The following is a 13,980-nucleotide window of genomic DNA, read 5'->3' as shown; positions in this document are numbered from 1 at the left end:
GACAGACCTGTCCCTGCTAACTCAGTAACCAGAACCTCAGTGAGAGACAGACATGTTCCTGCTAACTCAGTAACCAGAATCTCAGTGAGAGACAGATCTGTTTCTACTAACTCAGTAACCAGAATCTCAGTGAGACATAGACCTGTTCCTGCTAACTCAGTAACCAGAATTTCAGTGAGAGACAGACCTGTCCCTGCTAACTCAGTACCCTGACTCTCAGTGAGAGACAGATCTGTTTCTGCTAACTGAGTAACCAGAATCTCAGGGAGACATAGACCTGTTCCTGCTAACTCAGTAACCAGACTCTCAGCGAGAGACGGACCTGTTCCTGCTAACTCATTAACCAGAATCTCAGTGAGAGACAGACCTGTCCCTGCTAACTCAGTAACCAGAGTCTCAGTGAGAGACAGATCTGTTCCTGCTAACTCAGTAACCAGAGTCTCAGTGAGAGACAGACCTGTCTATGCTAACTCAGTAACCAGAATCTCAGTGAGTGACAGACTAATCCCTGCTAACTCACTTACCAGAAACTTAGCAACTGACAGACCTGTCCCTGCTAACTCAGCAACAAGAATCTCAGTGAGAGACAGACCTGTCCCTGCTAACTCAGTAACCAGAACCTCAGTGAGAGACAGACATGTTCCTGCTAACTCAGTAACCAGAATCTCAGTGAGAGACAGATCTGTTTCTACTAACTCAGTAACCAGAATCTCAGTGAGACATAGACCTGTTCCTGCTAACTCAGTAACCAGAATTTCAGTGAGAGACAGACCTGTCCCTGCTAACTCAGTACCCTGACTCTCAGTGAGAGACAGATCTGTTTCTGCTAACTGAGTAACCAGAATCTCAGGGAGACATAGACCTGTTCCTGCTAACTCAGTAACCAGAATCTCAGTGAGAGACAGATCTGTTTCTACTAACTCAGTAACCAGAATCTCAGTGAGAGACAGACCTGTCCCCGCCAACTCAGGAACAAGAATCTCAGTGAGTGACAAACCTGTTCCTGCTAACTCAGTAACCAGAATCTCAGCGAGACATAGACCTGTTCCTGATAACTCAGTAACCAGAATCTCAGCGAGAGACAGACCTGTTCCTGCTAACTCAGTAACCAGAGTCTCAGTGAGAGACAGACCTGTCTATGCTAACTCAGTACCCAGAATCTTAGTGAGTGACAGACTAATCCCTGCTAACTCACTTACCAGAAACTTAGCAACTGACAGACCTGTCCCTGCTAACTCAGTAACCGGAATCTCAGCGAGATATAGACCTGTTCCTGCTAACTCAGTAACCAGAATCTCAGCGAGATATAGACCTGTTCCTGCTAACTCAGAAACAAGAATCTCAGTGAGAGACAGACCTGTCCCTGCTAACTCAGTAACCAGAATCTCAGTGAGTGACAGACCTGTCCCTGCTAACTCAGTAACCAGAGTCTCATAAACAGACTGACCTGTTCCTGATAACTCAGTAACCAGAATCTCAGCAAGTGACAGACCTGTCCCTGCTAACTCAGTAACCAGTATCTTAGTGAGTGACAGACCTGTTCCTGCTAACTCAGTAACCAGAATCTCAGTGAGTGACCGACCTGTTCCTGGTAACTCACTAACCAGAATCTCAGCGAGTGACAGACCTGTCCCTGCTAACTCGGTAACCAGAATCTCAGTGAATGCCAGACACATTTCAGCTAACTCAGTAATCAGATTCTCAGCAATTAATAGACTGTTCCTGCTAACTCAGTAACCAGAATCTCAACAAGTGAATAGTGATTATTCTCCAAGCTGATAATTTGAGGCACATAGTATACCTGACCTAACTGTGTACCCAATCCTCCCCTAATAAGGAGCTGTGTTCGACTCACAGACACACATTGAGTTGCTGCAGACTGCTATCAAATTATTGCAGCTGAAATTCTCCAGACTACACATTGTTGGTGGAGCCACAGTAAACAAAGACCCTCTTCAGCTTTGTTCCCTCTTTCAGGCTCTTAACCCCAGACAGCCAGGTACATGGGTGACTGCCAATGCTGCTGAATCCTTGGCGGGCCACCCCGGTCTGCATCCTCCTTGAACATTAAATCAGCCCCCTGCCCTTCCCCTCATTGCCCTGTACCCTCAGGTTTTTTTATTAGATTCCCTACAGTGTGGAAACACGCCCTTCAGCCCAACAAGTCCACACCGACCCTCCGAAGAACGACCCATTCCCCTACATTTACTCCTGACTAATCTACCTAACACTACGGGCAATTTAGCATGGCCAATTCACCTGACCTGCATATCTTTGGACTGTGAGAGGAAACCCACGCAGACACTGGGAGAATGTGCAAACTCCACACAGACAGTCGCCCGAGGCGGGAATTAAACCCAGGTCCCTGGCACTGAGGCATCCTTCTTTTGGCATCACCAAAGAACCCTACATTTACTCACTCTCTCCTCACAACTCCCCCTGGCCTTGCCCCCAACAAATCTGGCTCACCTCCTCTCCAGATGTCCCTCATGTCAGCAAAGCGATCACTAACAGTATAATAGCCCTGCTTTGTGTCACCAAAGAGAAAGAGAGTTCAGGGATCAAAATGATTAGATTGTCTACATGTAAACACTGAACTTGACCACTTTGGTGCAGAAATACAGGAAGGGGATCAATCCATTCAGCTTCCCACACCATTAGAAGCACTGGCTCAAAAGTGTGACGTTCACACACACATACTGAGTGATCCACCAATTAGCCTAAACAATGGGTCTGTATAATGAATTTAAATATGATGTTTATGGCGATGATGCATCATTCAGATTACTAACTTGTCCTTCACTTTGGTTCCCAATCAGGCCGTGAAATCAAAGACTGGCCCAGGAGAATACCTCAGGAATGCACTGTGGAATACTGGCACCACCCAAGACCAGGTCACACTGCTGTGGAAAGATCCCCGTGATGTGGGATGGAAGGACAAGACATCCTACAGATGGCAGCTGGTGCACAGGCCACAAGTCGGCTATATCAGGTGAGCATACAGTCACATGTTCATTAGACACCGGTAAGTCTAAGTCCCATTCACAAACACACACTGAGCCCTTATTAAATGTACCTTTAATTTAAATAGTGCTATTATAGAGTGAAATGTCGAAAACGGTTCACTGTGAAATCGTAAATAGAATTTGACACTGTGTCACAAACATTGGAACAGATGAGAGGTAGATTTGAAGGAGCATCTTAAAGGAGGGGAGTGGAGAGGTTGAGGGAGAGAATTCCAGGGGACATAAGGTGGAATACTGAACCTTGCCTTTGCCTTTTTGTTAGCCAGTATCGTCATAGGGTCACAGAGATGTTCAGCATGGAAACAGACCCTTCCATCCAACTATCCATGCTGATCAGTGATCCCAACCCAATCTAGTCCCACCTGCCAGCACCTGGCCATAGGAGAGTTATGGTCATCAGAAATCTCCCCAACCCCGAGTCAAAGTTTCCCTATTTCTTCCCAGAAGAATTGGTCAGTTATCCTTTGCGTATTCACAATAGATTTGAATTTTCAGTGATGGCTATTAAAGAATCTGTGGAAGCCATGGATGGTTTAGGGATTTTGAAGGTTTGACAAAGGTTTGCCTGGTAATCTTGTACCTTGGAATCAGTCCCAATGAGTAGAGACAGCCCATATGTTGGCTGATTGGAGGTTTGATTTTGGAGTTGTGTTTTGTCATTCTAGTGAATGCTGAACACGTTCTCCAAGCACAAAAGACATCCTTTTCCTCTGGTAACCAAGAAACATTCCCATAGCAACAGGATCCTGGCAGGTCAGTTAGGGCCCCATTTCTATTGAAATGTAAATCTGGAGACAATAGCTGACAGGCTGAAGTTACTGTTTGGAATCTGAGTTCTGCATCATCAGTTCAGCATGACTCCCAACTTCCAGCAATTCCATTTGTTCCGTTGTTAGAACTCTGTCCGATTTCAGATCCTGAAAGCAAACTCAGAAAAAAGATTCAGTTTGCTGAAACGTGCAGTTAAAGGCAGAGAGGCACAGATAGTGAGAAGATAGGGAAGCACAGTGAGAGATTGAGAAACATACTTACACACAGACCAAGAAACACAGACAATTGTCAGAGGCACATACAGTGTATTTAGAGACTGAGAAAGGAGGTAGGGTAAAGGGTCAAAGAGAGGCCAACTTAGGAGACAGACACACAGCCACACAGTGCAGTTAGAGAGAAATATTGGTAGTGCAAAGTTGAGTTGCAAATAGAGTCATAGAGATGTACAGCATGAATACAGACCCTTCAGTCCAACCCATCCATGCCGACCAGATATCCCAACCTAATCTAGTCCCACCTGCCAGCACCCAGCCCATATCCCTCCAAACCCTTCCTATTCATATACCCAATCAAATGCCTCTTAAATGTTGCAATTGTACCAGCCTCCACCACTTCCTCTGGCAGCTCATTCTATACACGTGTCACCCTCTGCATGAAAAAGTTACCCCTTAGGTCTCTTTTATATCTTTCCCCTCTCACCCTAAACCTACGCCCTCTAGTTCTGGACTCCCCCACCCCAGGGAAAAGACTTTGTCTATTTATCCTATCCGTGCCTGTCATAATTTTGTAAACCTCTATAAGGTCACCCCTCAGCCTCTAACGCTCCTGGGAAAACAGAAATATTGTCTAGTTTTCTGTGAATTCTGACTTTTACTCGATTGATCCCTCTCTCAGTTAGTGTGTACAGTTCTGGAGTGTGATTTCCCTTGTCATAGGTTTGTAGGATAAAGTAGCAGTCCCATTCTTTCCCTATCACCTCATACATTTTGTCCCTTCAGGTGCGTATTCAATTTCTTTGTGATTGAACCTGCCTTCACTAAACTCCTGGGCAGACATTCCATACCCTAACCACTTTCCTCAAAAGGTATGAGTGAAATATGTTTCTCAAGATTAAATATTGAGTATCTGTCTGTAGAGCTTAATGTCTTAAGTATTAAGAGTCATATGCAACATGAGAAATTAACTCTGTTTTTGTCTCAATAGCTGCAGCCAAACCTGCTCAGTTTCTCTCGCACTTTCTATATTTGTCAATGTCTTTGTGTCTGCATGTGATCTCGATCACCCTCCTCCATCACCCGCTTCTTGGAACACACCCACACCTACTTTAATTGACTGATCTCTCTTCCCCTCCACTGTTTCAGTGTAGTTTCACACAAATTTTGAGCTCAGCATCTGATTACTCTGCTGCCTTCTGACCTAACATTGAGCCAAGATTTCAGATCCACGTCCTCCATTTTTTTTCGCAGCATGGGTGTCTGAAGGCTACACAGCCAAAGGTCCGTAGTCCAGCTTGCAGACTGAATAATCTGCTGTATATTTCCAGCTCTATTTCACTAGGCAGACAATGTTAGTGATTACAAACACACTGTGCCATTTTAAGGGGTACAAACAATAAACATTTCATTTAGTTATAAAGCTGTGTCTTCATTCTCCTTTCAGAGTCAAATTGTATGAAGGACCTAATCTTGTGGCAGATTCAGGCGTTACAATTGATACAACCATGCGTGGAGGACGCCTTGGTGTCTTCTGCTTCTCTCAGGAGAATATTATTTGGTCCAATCTGCGCTACAGGTGTAATGGTGAGAACAGCTTTTTTTTTATTCATTCACTTAAAATGTGGGAATTGCTGGCTGGGTCAGCACTTAATGCCTGTCTCTAGTCATAGAGGTCTACAGCACAGAAAAAAAGTCTTTCGGCCCATTGAGTCTTGCCAATCAGAACAGCCACCAAACTGTTCTAGTCCCATTTTCTAGCACTTTGCCAATGGTCTTGCATGCCTTAGCATTGTTGCGTGAATTTTCCTTCAATGTGGAGGGTTTGGCCTCTACCACCCTTACCAGCAGTGGGTTCCAGATACTCATCACCCTCTGCATGAAAAAAACATATCTTCATATCCTTTCTAAACCTCCTACCCTTTATTTTAAATCTATGCTACCTGATCATTGGTCCCCTCGCTAGGAAGAAACATTTCTTCCTGTCTATCCTGATTACGCCCCCCCACAATTTTAAACATCTCAATCAGTCTCCTCTGTTCCAAGGAAAACCACCCCAGACCATCCAATCTGACTTCATAGCCAAAACTCTGCAGCCCAAGCAATAACAGCCCTTGACAAGGTGAAGGTGATCTGCCTTCTTGAGCTATCACCTCGCGGTTATGGAGGGAATTCCAGGATTTTGAGCTCGTGGTATTGAAGGAATGGTGTTACAATTCTAAGTCAGGAATGGTGATTGGCTTGGAAGCTGCCCATAGCCCACAAAATACTAACTTCAAATTAATAGTGATGGAAATGCTTGGCTGGGCACAGAGGAGAAATATGTCAGATTGATTATTCAGCTCACTTGATCTTTCCTTCCTCTGCTTGTTTGTCTCACAGACACAATTCCTGATGACTTTGAGCCATTTCGGAAGTTGCTGCAACTCCAGATGGGAGCACGCTGAAGATTTGAGAGGTTCTTATTGCCAGGTGACATCAGGAGCCCTTGTCAATCGTTTCCAGAACCAGTGAATTTGGCCAAAATTTCAACGTCAAACAACTGTTTAAAACTCAAAAAAAAATTTTTAAAATAGAAAAGAAAATGGTAAAACCTGGCTGGCAGTCTGATTGTCAAAGTAAATGTTGGTCCAGGGTCACTGCCAGGGGGCAAGGGTTACGAGGGGTGACAGCGAGGGGTCATTATGTTATTTCCCCCAAGGTTTCCATTTCAATAACAAATATTTACAGATGTTTTCTCCCTCTAATCTGTCTTTCACTACTGAGCTTCCAATTCGTAAATTACCCCTCCTCATCTCACCACTGTCTTTGGCACAGGCCAGTCCTTGGTATCAGCGTCTCCACGTTGAGCAGCTGTTGTCTGCCAGTTTGACTCACTCCAGCCAGGCATTTGAAGTTTTTACTCTTGTACATGTCTAAGATTTTCCATTGAGAGGGAGCAGTGGTGTCACTATGCACATCAGACACATTACTCCCCTTCCAGTGTGAGAGAAACCAGGTGGTTTGCTGACTGGAGCTGTTAATCTGGTCCAATCTGTGTGACAGATAAGAACAGGAGTGTCAGACACCCTGTTCATTCTGAAAACTGGCTCTGAAGGAGCTGGATCAGTATCTCTACATGTAAATAAAGGGTGACTTGGTGACGGCATACTGGCCTCTATGGAGTTATTTCAGTAAGGAAGTAGATATTCATCAGTTACTTATTCATCCACCCTTTTCCTCCACCCCTACCTGAAGCTGTAAGTAGAAACAGTTCACATACTTCTCTGTCACTATGAGTGGGAGTACCTGATAGCTGACTATGCTATGTCCTGTCATTCCACAATACCAATGGGCCAAATGTCTTTGAAAGTTCAAATTTCACCTTTCTCCTATTTGTTGCTTATCTTCACCCCACCCCCGCCCCCACCCCAGTCCCCATCCCCATCCCCGTCCCCTTCAAGCTCACTTTTTCCACCTCCCGTCCTCTCTTAACCAGTTCCCACAAAGCTGTTCACCACTTAACCTTTCGTTCTGGACCCATGCTGACTTGTATTATAAACTGTTTCTCTGAAGGGGTTTTCTCTCTCTCTCTCTCTCTCTCTCTCTGTCTAGGGGAACGTGAGGACTGCAGATGCTGGAGATCAGAGATTAGATCAGAGTGGTGCTGGAAAAGCGCAGCAGGTCAGGCAGCATCTGAGGAGCAGGAAAATCCCGCCTCAGGCAACTGACTGTATGGAGTTTGCACATTCTCCCAGTGTCTGTGTGGGTTTCCTCCAGTGCTCCGGTTTCCTCCCACAGTCTAAAGATGTGCAGGTCAGGTGAATTGGCCGTGCTAAATTGCCTATAGTGTTAGGTGCAGGGGTAAATGTAGGGGAATGGGTCTGGGTGGGTGCGCTTCGGCGGGTCAGTGTGGACTTGGGCCGAAGGGCCTGTTTCCACACTGTAAAAGTAATCTAATCTAAAATCGACGTTTCGGACTTAGTGGACTTCACCAGCTTCCTCATTTCCCCTCCCCCACCTTACCCCAGTTCCAACCTTCCAGCTCAGCACCATCCCTATGACCTGTCCTACCTGCCAATCTTCCCTCCCACCTATCCACTCCACCCTCCTCTCCGACCTATCACCTCCATCCACCTATTGTACTCTATGCTACCTTCTCCCCAGGCCCACCCCCCCTCCCATTTATCTCTCCACCCTGGAGGCTCCCTGCCTTATTCCTGATGAAGGGCTTTTGCCCAAAACGTCGATTTTCCTGCTCCTTGGATGCTGCCTGACCTGCTGTGCTTTTCCAGCACCACTCCAATCTAGACTCTTGTCTCGCTCTCTCTCTCTCTCTCTCTGCCATTACCATCTCTGAAGTCAAAATAAAAAATAAATCCTTGATCCCACCATCTCTGTAAAGTAACACCCATTCCCAACCTTTCTCTCTTCCATAAGGACCTTGATTATGCTGTCACCTCTAAATCTGTGACCATCTTTTCTGGAACTCCATTCTTGGAGACATTTAATCAAACTTCTGCCCTTGCCATGGTATGCAATCACAAGCAACTTATCCAAATCATAATTCATATTCACTGTCTCAGTGACAAAAGTAAACTTTCCTTTGTCATCCTTTTTGACCTGTCGGTAAGTTTTGACACAGGAGTCCCCACCATCCTCCTCCAACGCTTTTCCATCAACGTCCAACTGAAACTGCTGTCATCTGGTTCAATCTCATCAAAGTGAGACACTCTTCCTATTCCTGACTATGGTGACCTGTTCCTGAGCCATAATATCGGATGTCCTCCTTAGCTGCCTCCCATTTTTTTGTCGACATGTTGCCCTTCAGGAGATCATCTGAAAGCAAAGCATTTCTGTTCTGGCAACATTTCTTGGCATATTAGTGAAATTTGAATTCGGTTTAAAAAACATCTGGAATTAAAAGTTGGTCTGATGGAAGGCCTATGGCCACTGCAGATTGTCATAAAATGCCATCCAGTTCATTAATGTCCTTTAGGGAAAGAAATCTGACATCCTTACCTGGTCTGGCCTTTGTCTGACTTCAAACGTTGTGATATGCTTAACTACCCTCTAAAGTGACCTAGCAAACTATTGACTTCATGGCATTTAGGGATGAGTGACAAATACTGGCCATGTCCCATGCTAGCATAAGACCATACTGGGTGGGCCAGCTTTATTTTCCATCATTAATTGCCCATGAGAGAGTGAAGTTCAGCTGCCTCCTTGTGTCACTGCAGTCCATGTAACACGGGCAGGCACAGTGCTGTTAACGAAGGGGACTCCAGGACTTTGACCCAGCAACAGTAAACGAAATGCAATCAAATTTCAAATCAGGATAGTGTGTGACTTGGAGGAGAACTTGTAGGTGGGGATGTTTGACGTATCTGTTGCTCTTTTGTTTCTACATAGTAGAGGTCACGGGTTAGGAAGGTGCTGTCAGAGAACTCTGGGTAAGTTGCTCAAGTGCATCTTGTTGTTGATCCATACTGCTGCCACTGTGTATCAATGGTGGGTGGGAGTGAATATTTAAGTTATTAGGTGGGATCCCAGCCTATGTATCTTGTTTCCTGTTGATCTGCTGGATGAGGCAAGAGGACACACCAGGCCAGTTGTGGAGTTCTTCGTGGACAAGAAGAGAGTCCATTAAGCATCTTCCAATTAAAGCGACATGTTCCTGAGCTGTGCAACCCTCTCAGACTCTGGCCGGGATGAGTGCAATGCCTTTAAGAAAAAACTCAATGCAAATTACAGCCCTCCCAACCTTAGAATGAAAGGAATCCTGCCATATCTGATCACAGCAATTACCACCCAGCGTGGCAATCCAGCCAGACCAGGAGGCCGGGACGAGTGCAATATTGGAAGGTAATGAGACAACAGTGCACCTCATCCCGCACCAGACGGTCAGTTAGAGTAGCTTCTTCAATTCTGTAACATTACCAATCAACCTGAAGGAGATAATAGCAGCATTTAAACAAAGGAAGAATTGGTGGGGAAGGAAACAAGTCCAACGGGTTGAGTATCTGTCTCAGAAATAAAGTGACAAGCCAGTCTCAGGAGCATTTATTTGGATGATCTTAGATTTCTAAAGCAAAACACAATGTTTTAAATTCATTCTTCAGGAGTTATTTTGGTTTCATAAATTTTAATCTGTGAAAGAATATTATTGAAGGTGTTCTAGTTCAGAAATCTGGTAAAGGTCAGAAGTTACACGACACCAGGTTATAGTCCAACAGGTTTATTTGAAATCACAAGCTTTTGGAGCACTATTCCATCGCACAAATGAGCATTGCTCCAAAAGCATGTGATTTCAAATAAACCTGTCGAGCTACTGGTGTGGTGTGAGTTTGGATGTAGTCCACCTAAATCTAACACCAGCACACACATCAACTCCAATATGGAGAAAGCTAAAATGTTCCAAACTTACCTACATCAGAATTGCAATCATTTTGTGATACAACATTGCAAGCAGTGATGTGAAACATGTTCAGTTGAAACCCTCTACTTCAGATGTGGGAATTTCTGGATTAATCTCGCTGGAAAGGTCTTGAGGTTAATTTCCCAGTGGAGATTATTTTGTTTGGAGATTGAGGACAGAAGATTGAGAGATGCTCTTATTGAAACACATCAATGCTAATGGGATTGGCAAGGTGAGTTCCTGATGGAGATACCAGAGGACACAATTTAAAAATATAGGGGCTTCAAATTTAAGATGGAGATTTCTTTTCCTTAGAGAGTTGTTAGTCAAGGAGAGCAAGGTCAAAGAATATTTTCAAGGCTTGAGTTGACATAGATTCCCAATTCAAGGGAGTCAAAGACTATAACCAGGGTCGACAGTATGGTGACCTTGAGACCACAATCAGATCAGCTATGATCTTATCAGGTATCAAGGGGCCTACTGGTCTGCTCCTTACTGCTTTGGGCGGCATGGTGGGTCAGTGGTTAGCACTGCAACCTCAAAGCGCCAGGACCCAGGTTTGATTCCAGCCTCGGAGTGGAGTTTGTACATTCTCCCGGTGTCTGCGTGGGTTTCCTCCGGGTGCTCTGGTTTCCTCCCACAGTCCAAAGATGTGCAGGTTAGGGTGGATTGGCCGTGCTAAATTGCCCGTAGTGTTAGGTGCATCATTCAGAGGGAAATGGGTCTGGGTGGGTTACTCTTCGGTGGGTCGGTGTGGACTGGTTGGGTTGAAGGGCACAGCAGTTCAGGCAGCATCTGAGGAGCAGTAAAATCTACATTTCAGGCAAAAGCCCTTCATTCCTGATGAAGGGCTTTTGCCCGAAATGTCGATTTTACTACTCCTCGGATGCTGCCTGAACTGCTGTGGTCTTCCAGCACCACTAATCCAGAATCTGGTTTCCAGCATCTGTAGTAATTGTTTTTACCTTGTTGGGTTAAAGGGCCTGTTTCCACACTGTAGGGAATCTAACCTAACCTAATCCTTGACTTAATCGTTCTTGGTCTAAACTAATCTCTACGGGATATTAGCATCCATGAATCAAAGTTCTTTGAGATCGCTGAATTAATTTCACCATCACTTTTCCAGCTCTGGATAAAATATTTTTCTTGATTAGAGGATTTTAGTGAAGGCAAAGACTGTGGTTGAGCTCAGGTTATGACAATTAAAGAAACACGGTGTATGGATTAATGCCTGCTTCGAACAGAGGGCCACGATGCTGCAAATTCTTCTTTTTCACTTGGTAAGCCAAGTTGGGTTTCTTGGGAAAGGACAAAAACAAACATTACATAATGAATAACTGGGCTGTATAGAGGAACTGGTGGTCGTCATGGTGACGGGGCACCTAGCAACTCCGCAAAACCAGCTCAATAGAGAGGCAGAAGAGGGAGAAAAGGAGGGGGGAGAAAGTGATGAAAAAGGAGAGGAACAAAAGGAGAACTAGAAACCAGAGCGGGGGAAAGTTTTTACAAAGTTTACTCAAAGAGCAAGGTAAACGTTAACTCCCTGTTATAAAACTGTAAACCCAACAGATCTGGAGAATTCAACTTCACTTCAAATTAACAACGATTTATTTTCTCTGTTTTGTTCTTACCTCGGTTCATTTTACTGCATTATTAACTTCTTTGCAACAGCTTCCGAAGCTTCTCTGCTCAGAAACACATCTTTCACAGCTGCCCTCCTCCCTGGGGACAGGGTTCCCTGCTTCGGCAGCACTCAGTCTTCAGCTCCGAGGGAGCAGTCTGCGGCTTCCCCTGCAACAGCATTTGGTCTAAAAGGGTTTCTCGGAACCCGCCCTTTTCCCTCACACCAACAAAAGGAACGACTCTGCTCACTCGGGCTTGAACTGACACTTAAAGGGGCCTCCACTTTTTTTTCTGCAAGTTTCAGCACCTTCTGGCAAATTGCCCTGGGACAGTGACAGCTTCTTCCTCATTGGACATTGAGCAATTCATAATAAGGTCAAAACCCCTTCCAGAATGCGATTGTGAACACACAGGGTCAGTGTTGGACAGAATCTGATCACAATAGACCCATATATACCCAGTTACAATCAAAGGTGGTACAGGATATTTATAAAAAAAGAACTTCTCCATGCTCAGTAACAGTCGACCCTCATAGTGAAAGACTGGGGAAAGTGTGAAAGAAGTTAGAAGGAACAGAGCTGCTTTGGGTAATACCAAGGGAACTGCCATTACTTGTCCAAAGAACTCATTATCTCAAGTGATTCACTTATTGTGATAGGACAATGAAATTCACCTTTCGGGCTACTTAATCACATCACGTCACATCTGTCTTCACCATTCTACTGGATACAGCCAGTACATGGTTGGGAGTTTTGAACTGGACTGTTGATGTGATTTCACCTAATATGTCCAATGTGCTTTAGGAGTAATCGACTGCAAATTAACTAGTACTCACCGCAATTAACTAGTACTTCCAGCAGTGCCTTTGTAAGATTGATTCAATTCAGTTGTAAGAAAAGCAGTCCAATACTAATGTCTTTTTCCATTCCTACACGGCCTGCACTGAGGTGCTAATCATTTAAAACCAGTTCTGTAGGGTGGGGCATGTTGTTGGTACGCCTAACAACAGACCCTCAAAGCAACTGCTGTACCAGTCACAGCAGAAGTCTCCCAGGTGGACAGTGCAAGTTCTTTAGGTATGTCTACAAAGTACCTCACTGCTATCTCCTGGGAATGCTCAGCTTGTGAGCAACCAAGTGGAGATGGGTAATTTGGGGACAGACCAAACACATCACAAGACTTTGTCAGAAACACAGATATCATGTCAAGGCATTGGAGAGAGCACAATTTTCCAAATCCCATAACCACCTGACCCAAAAGCACTACCTCCCTCACATTTGACAGTTGCAGACCATGTGTTGGATTTAGCAGCCTGTCTGAAAACCCGCTGAACTGGAATCGAAGCAAGTCATCCTCAATCCCAAAGGCCTGCCTCAAAAGAAAAGGAAAAGTTATTTCACAAAACGCGAGTTCACAGTATGCAACAGTGTACCCTAAACTGCCCTAAAAGACAAAGAAAAAGCAGTTGATTCCTTCTCTTTTTTTTCAGCTCTCTACCAATGTCAGTATATTACCCCCAATCTCATGTATTTTAATTTTACATGCTAATCTTTTATGTGAGACCTTATTGAACACCTTCTGAAAATCCAAGTCAACCACATTCACGGTTCCCCTTATCAACTCTGCTAGTTACATCCTTGAAGAATTCTGGGTTTGTCAAACATGATTTCCCTTTCACAAATCCATGCTGACTCTATTCAGTCCTATCACTGTTTTCCAAGTGCTCTGATATTCTTTATTCTTTTATTATAGATTCTCACATTTTTCCTACTACTCTACATCAGGCTAACCAGTTTATAATTATCTGTTTTCATTCTTCCTCTTCATTAAAAATAGTGATGTTAAAGAACGTACCTTCCAATCCAGCAACTGTTCCAGAGTCTTTAGTATCTTGAAAGATGACCCATCAATGCATCCATCATTTCTGGGTCATTACCTTAAGTACTCTGGG

At 44.4% G+C, this 13,980-nt stretch overlaps 1 protein-coding gene and 1 long non-coding RNA gene across 2 annotated transcripts in view; one reads left to right on the top strand and one right to left on the bottom strand.

The window, feature by feature from the left end:
* thbs3a (thrombospondin 3a) overlaps window positions 1-7,157 on the top strand; it is an 81,471-nt gene extending 74,314 nt beyond the window's left edge. The window contains exons 21-23 of the mRNA XM_072548862.1: window positions 2,820-2,992; window positions 5,457-5,596; window positions 6,392-7,157. Of these exons, the coding sequence (XP_072404963.1) occupies window positions 2,820-2,992; window positions 5,457-5,596; window positions 6,392-6,456 (378 nt within the window). The 3' untranslated portion in view covers window positions 6,457-7,157. The remainder of the gene's footprint in view (window positions 1-2,819; window positions 2,993-5,456; window positions 5,597-6,391) is intronic.
* On the bottom strand, window positions 3,062-12,319 carry LOC140453975 (uncharacterized). Its single transcript, XR_011952531.1, has 2 exons — window positions 12,038-12,319; window positions 3,062-3,943 (listed from the first exon to the last, which is right to left on the bottom strand). It is a non-coding gene; the product is annotated as an uncharacterized lncRNA (long non-coding RNA).
* Window positions 12,320-13,980: the final 1,661 nt, after the last annotated feature.

This window comes from Chiloscyllium punctatum, chromosome 28, assembly GCF_047496795.1.
Source record: "Chiloscyllium punctatum isolate Juve2018m chromosome 28, sChiPun1.3, whole genome shotgun sequence".
NCBI lineage: Eukaryota > Metazoa > Chordata > Chondrichthyes > Orectolobiformes > Hemiscylliidae > Chiloscyllium > Chiloscyllium punctatum.
Note: the sequence above shows the minus strand (reverse complement) of the source record. Positions and strands in the feature narration are given on the sequence as shown.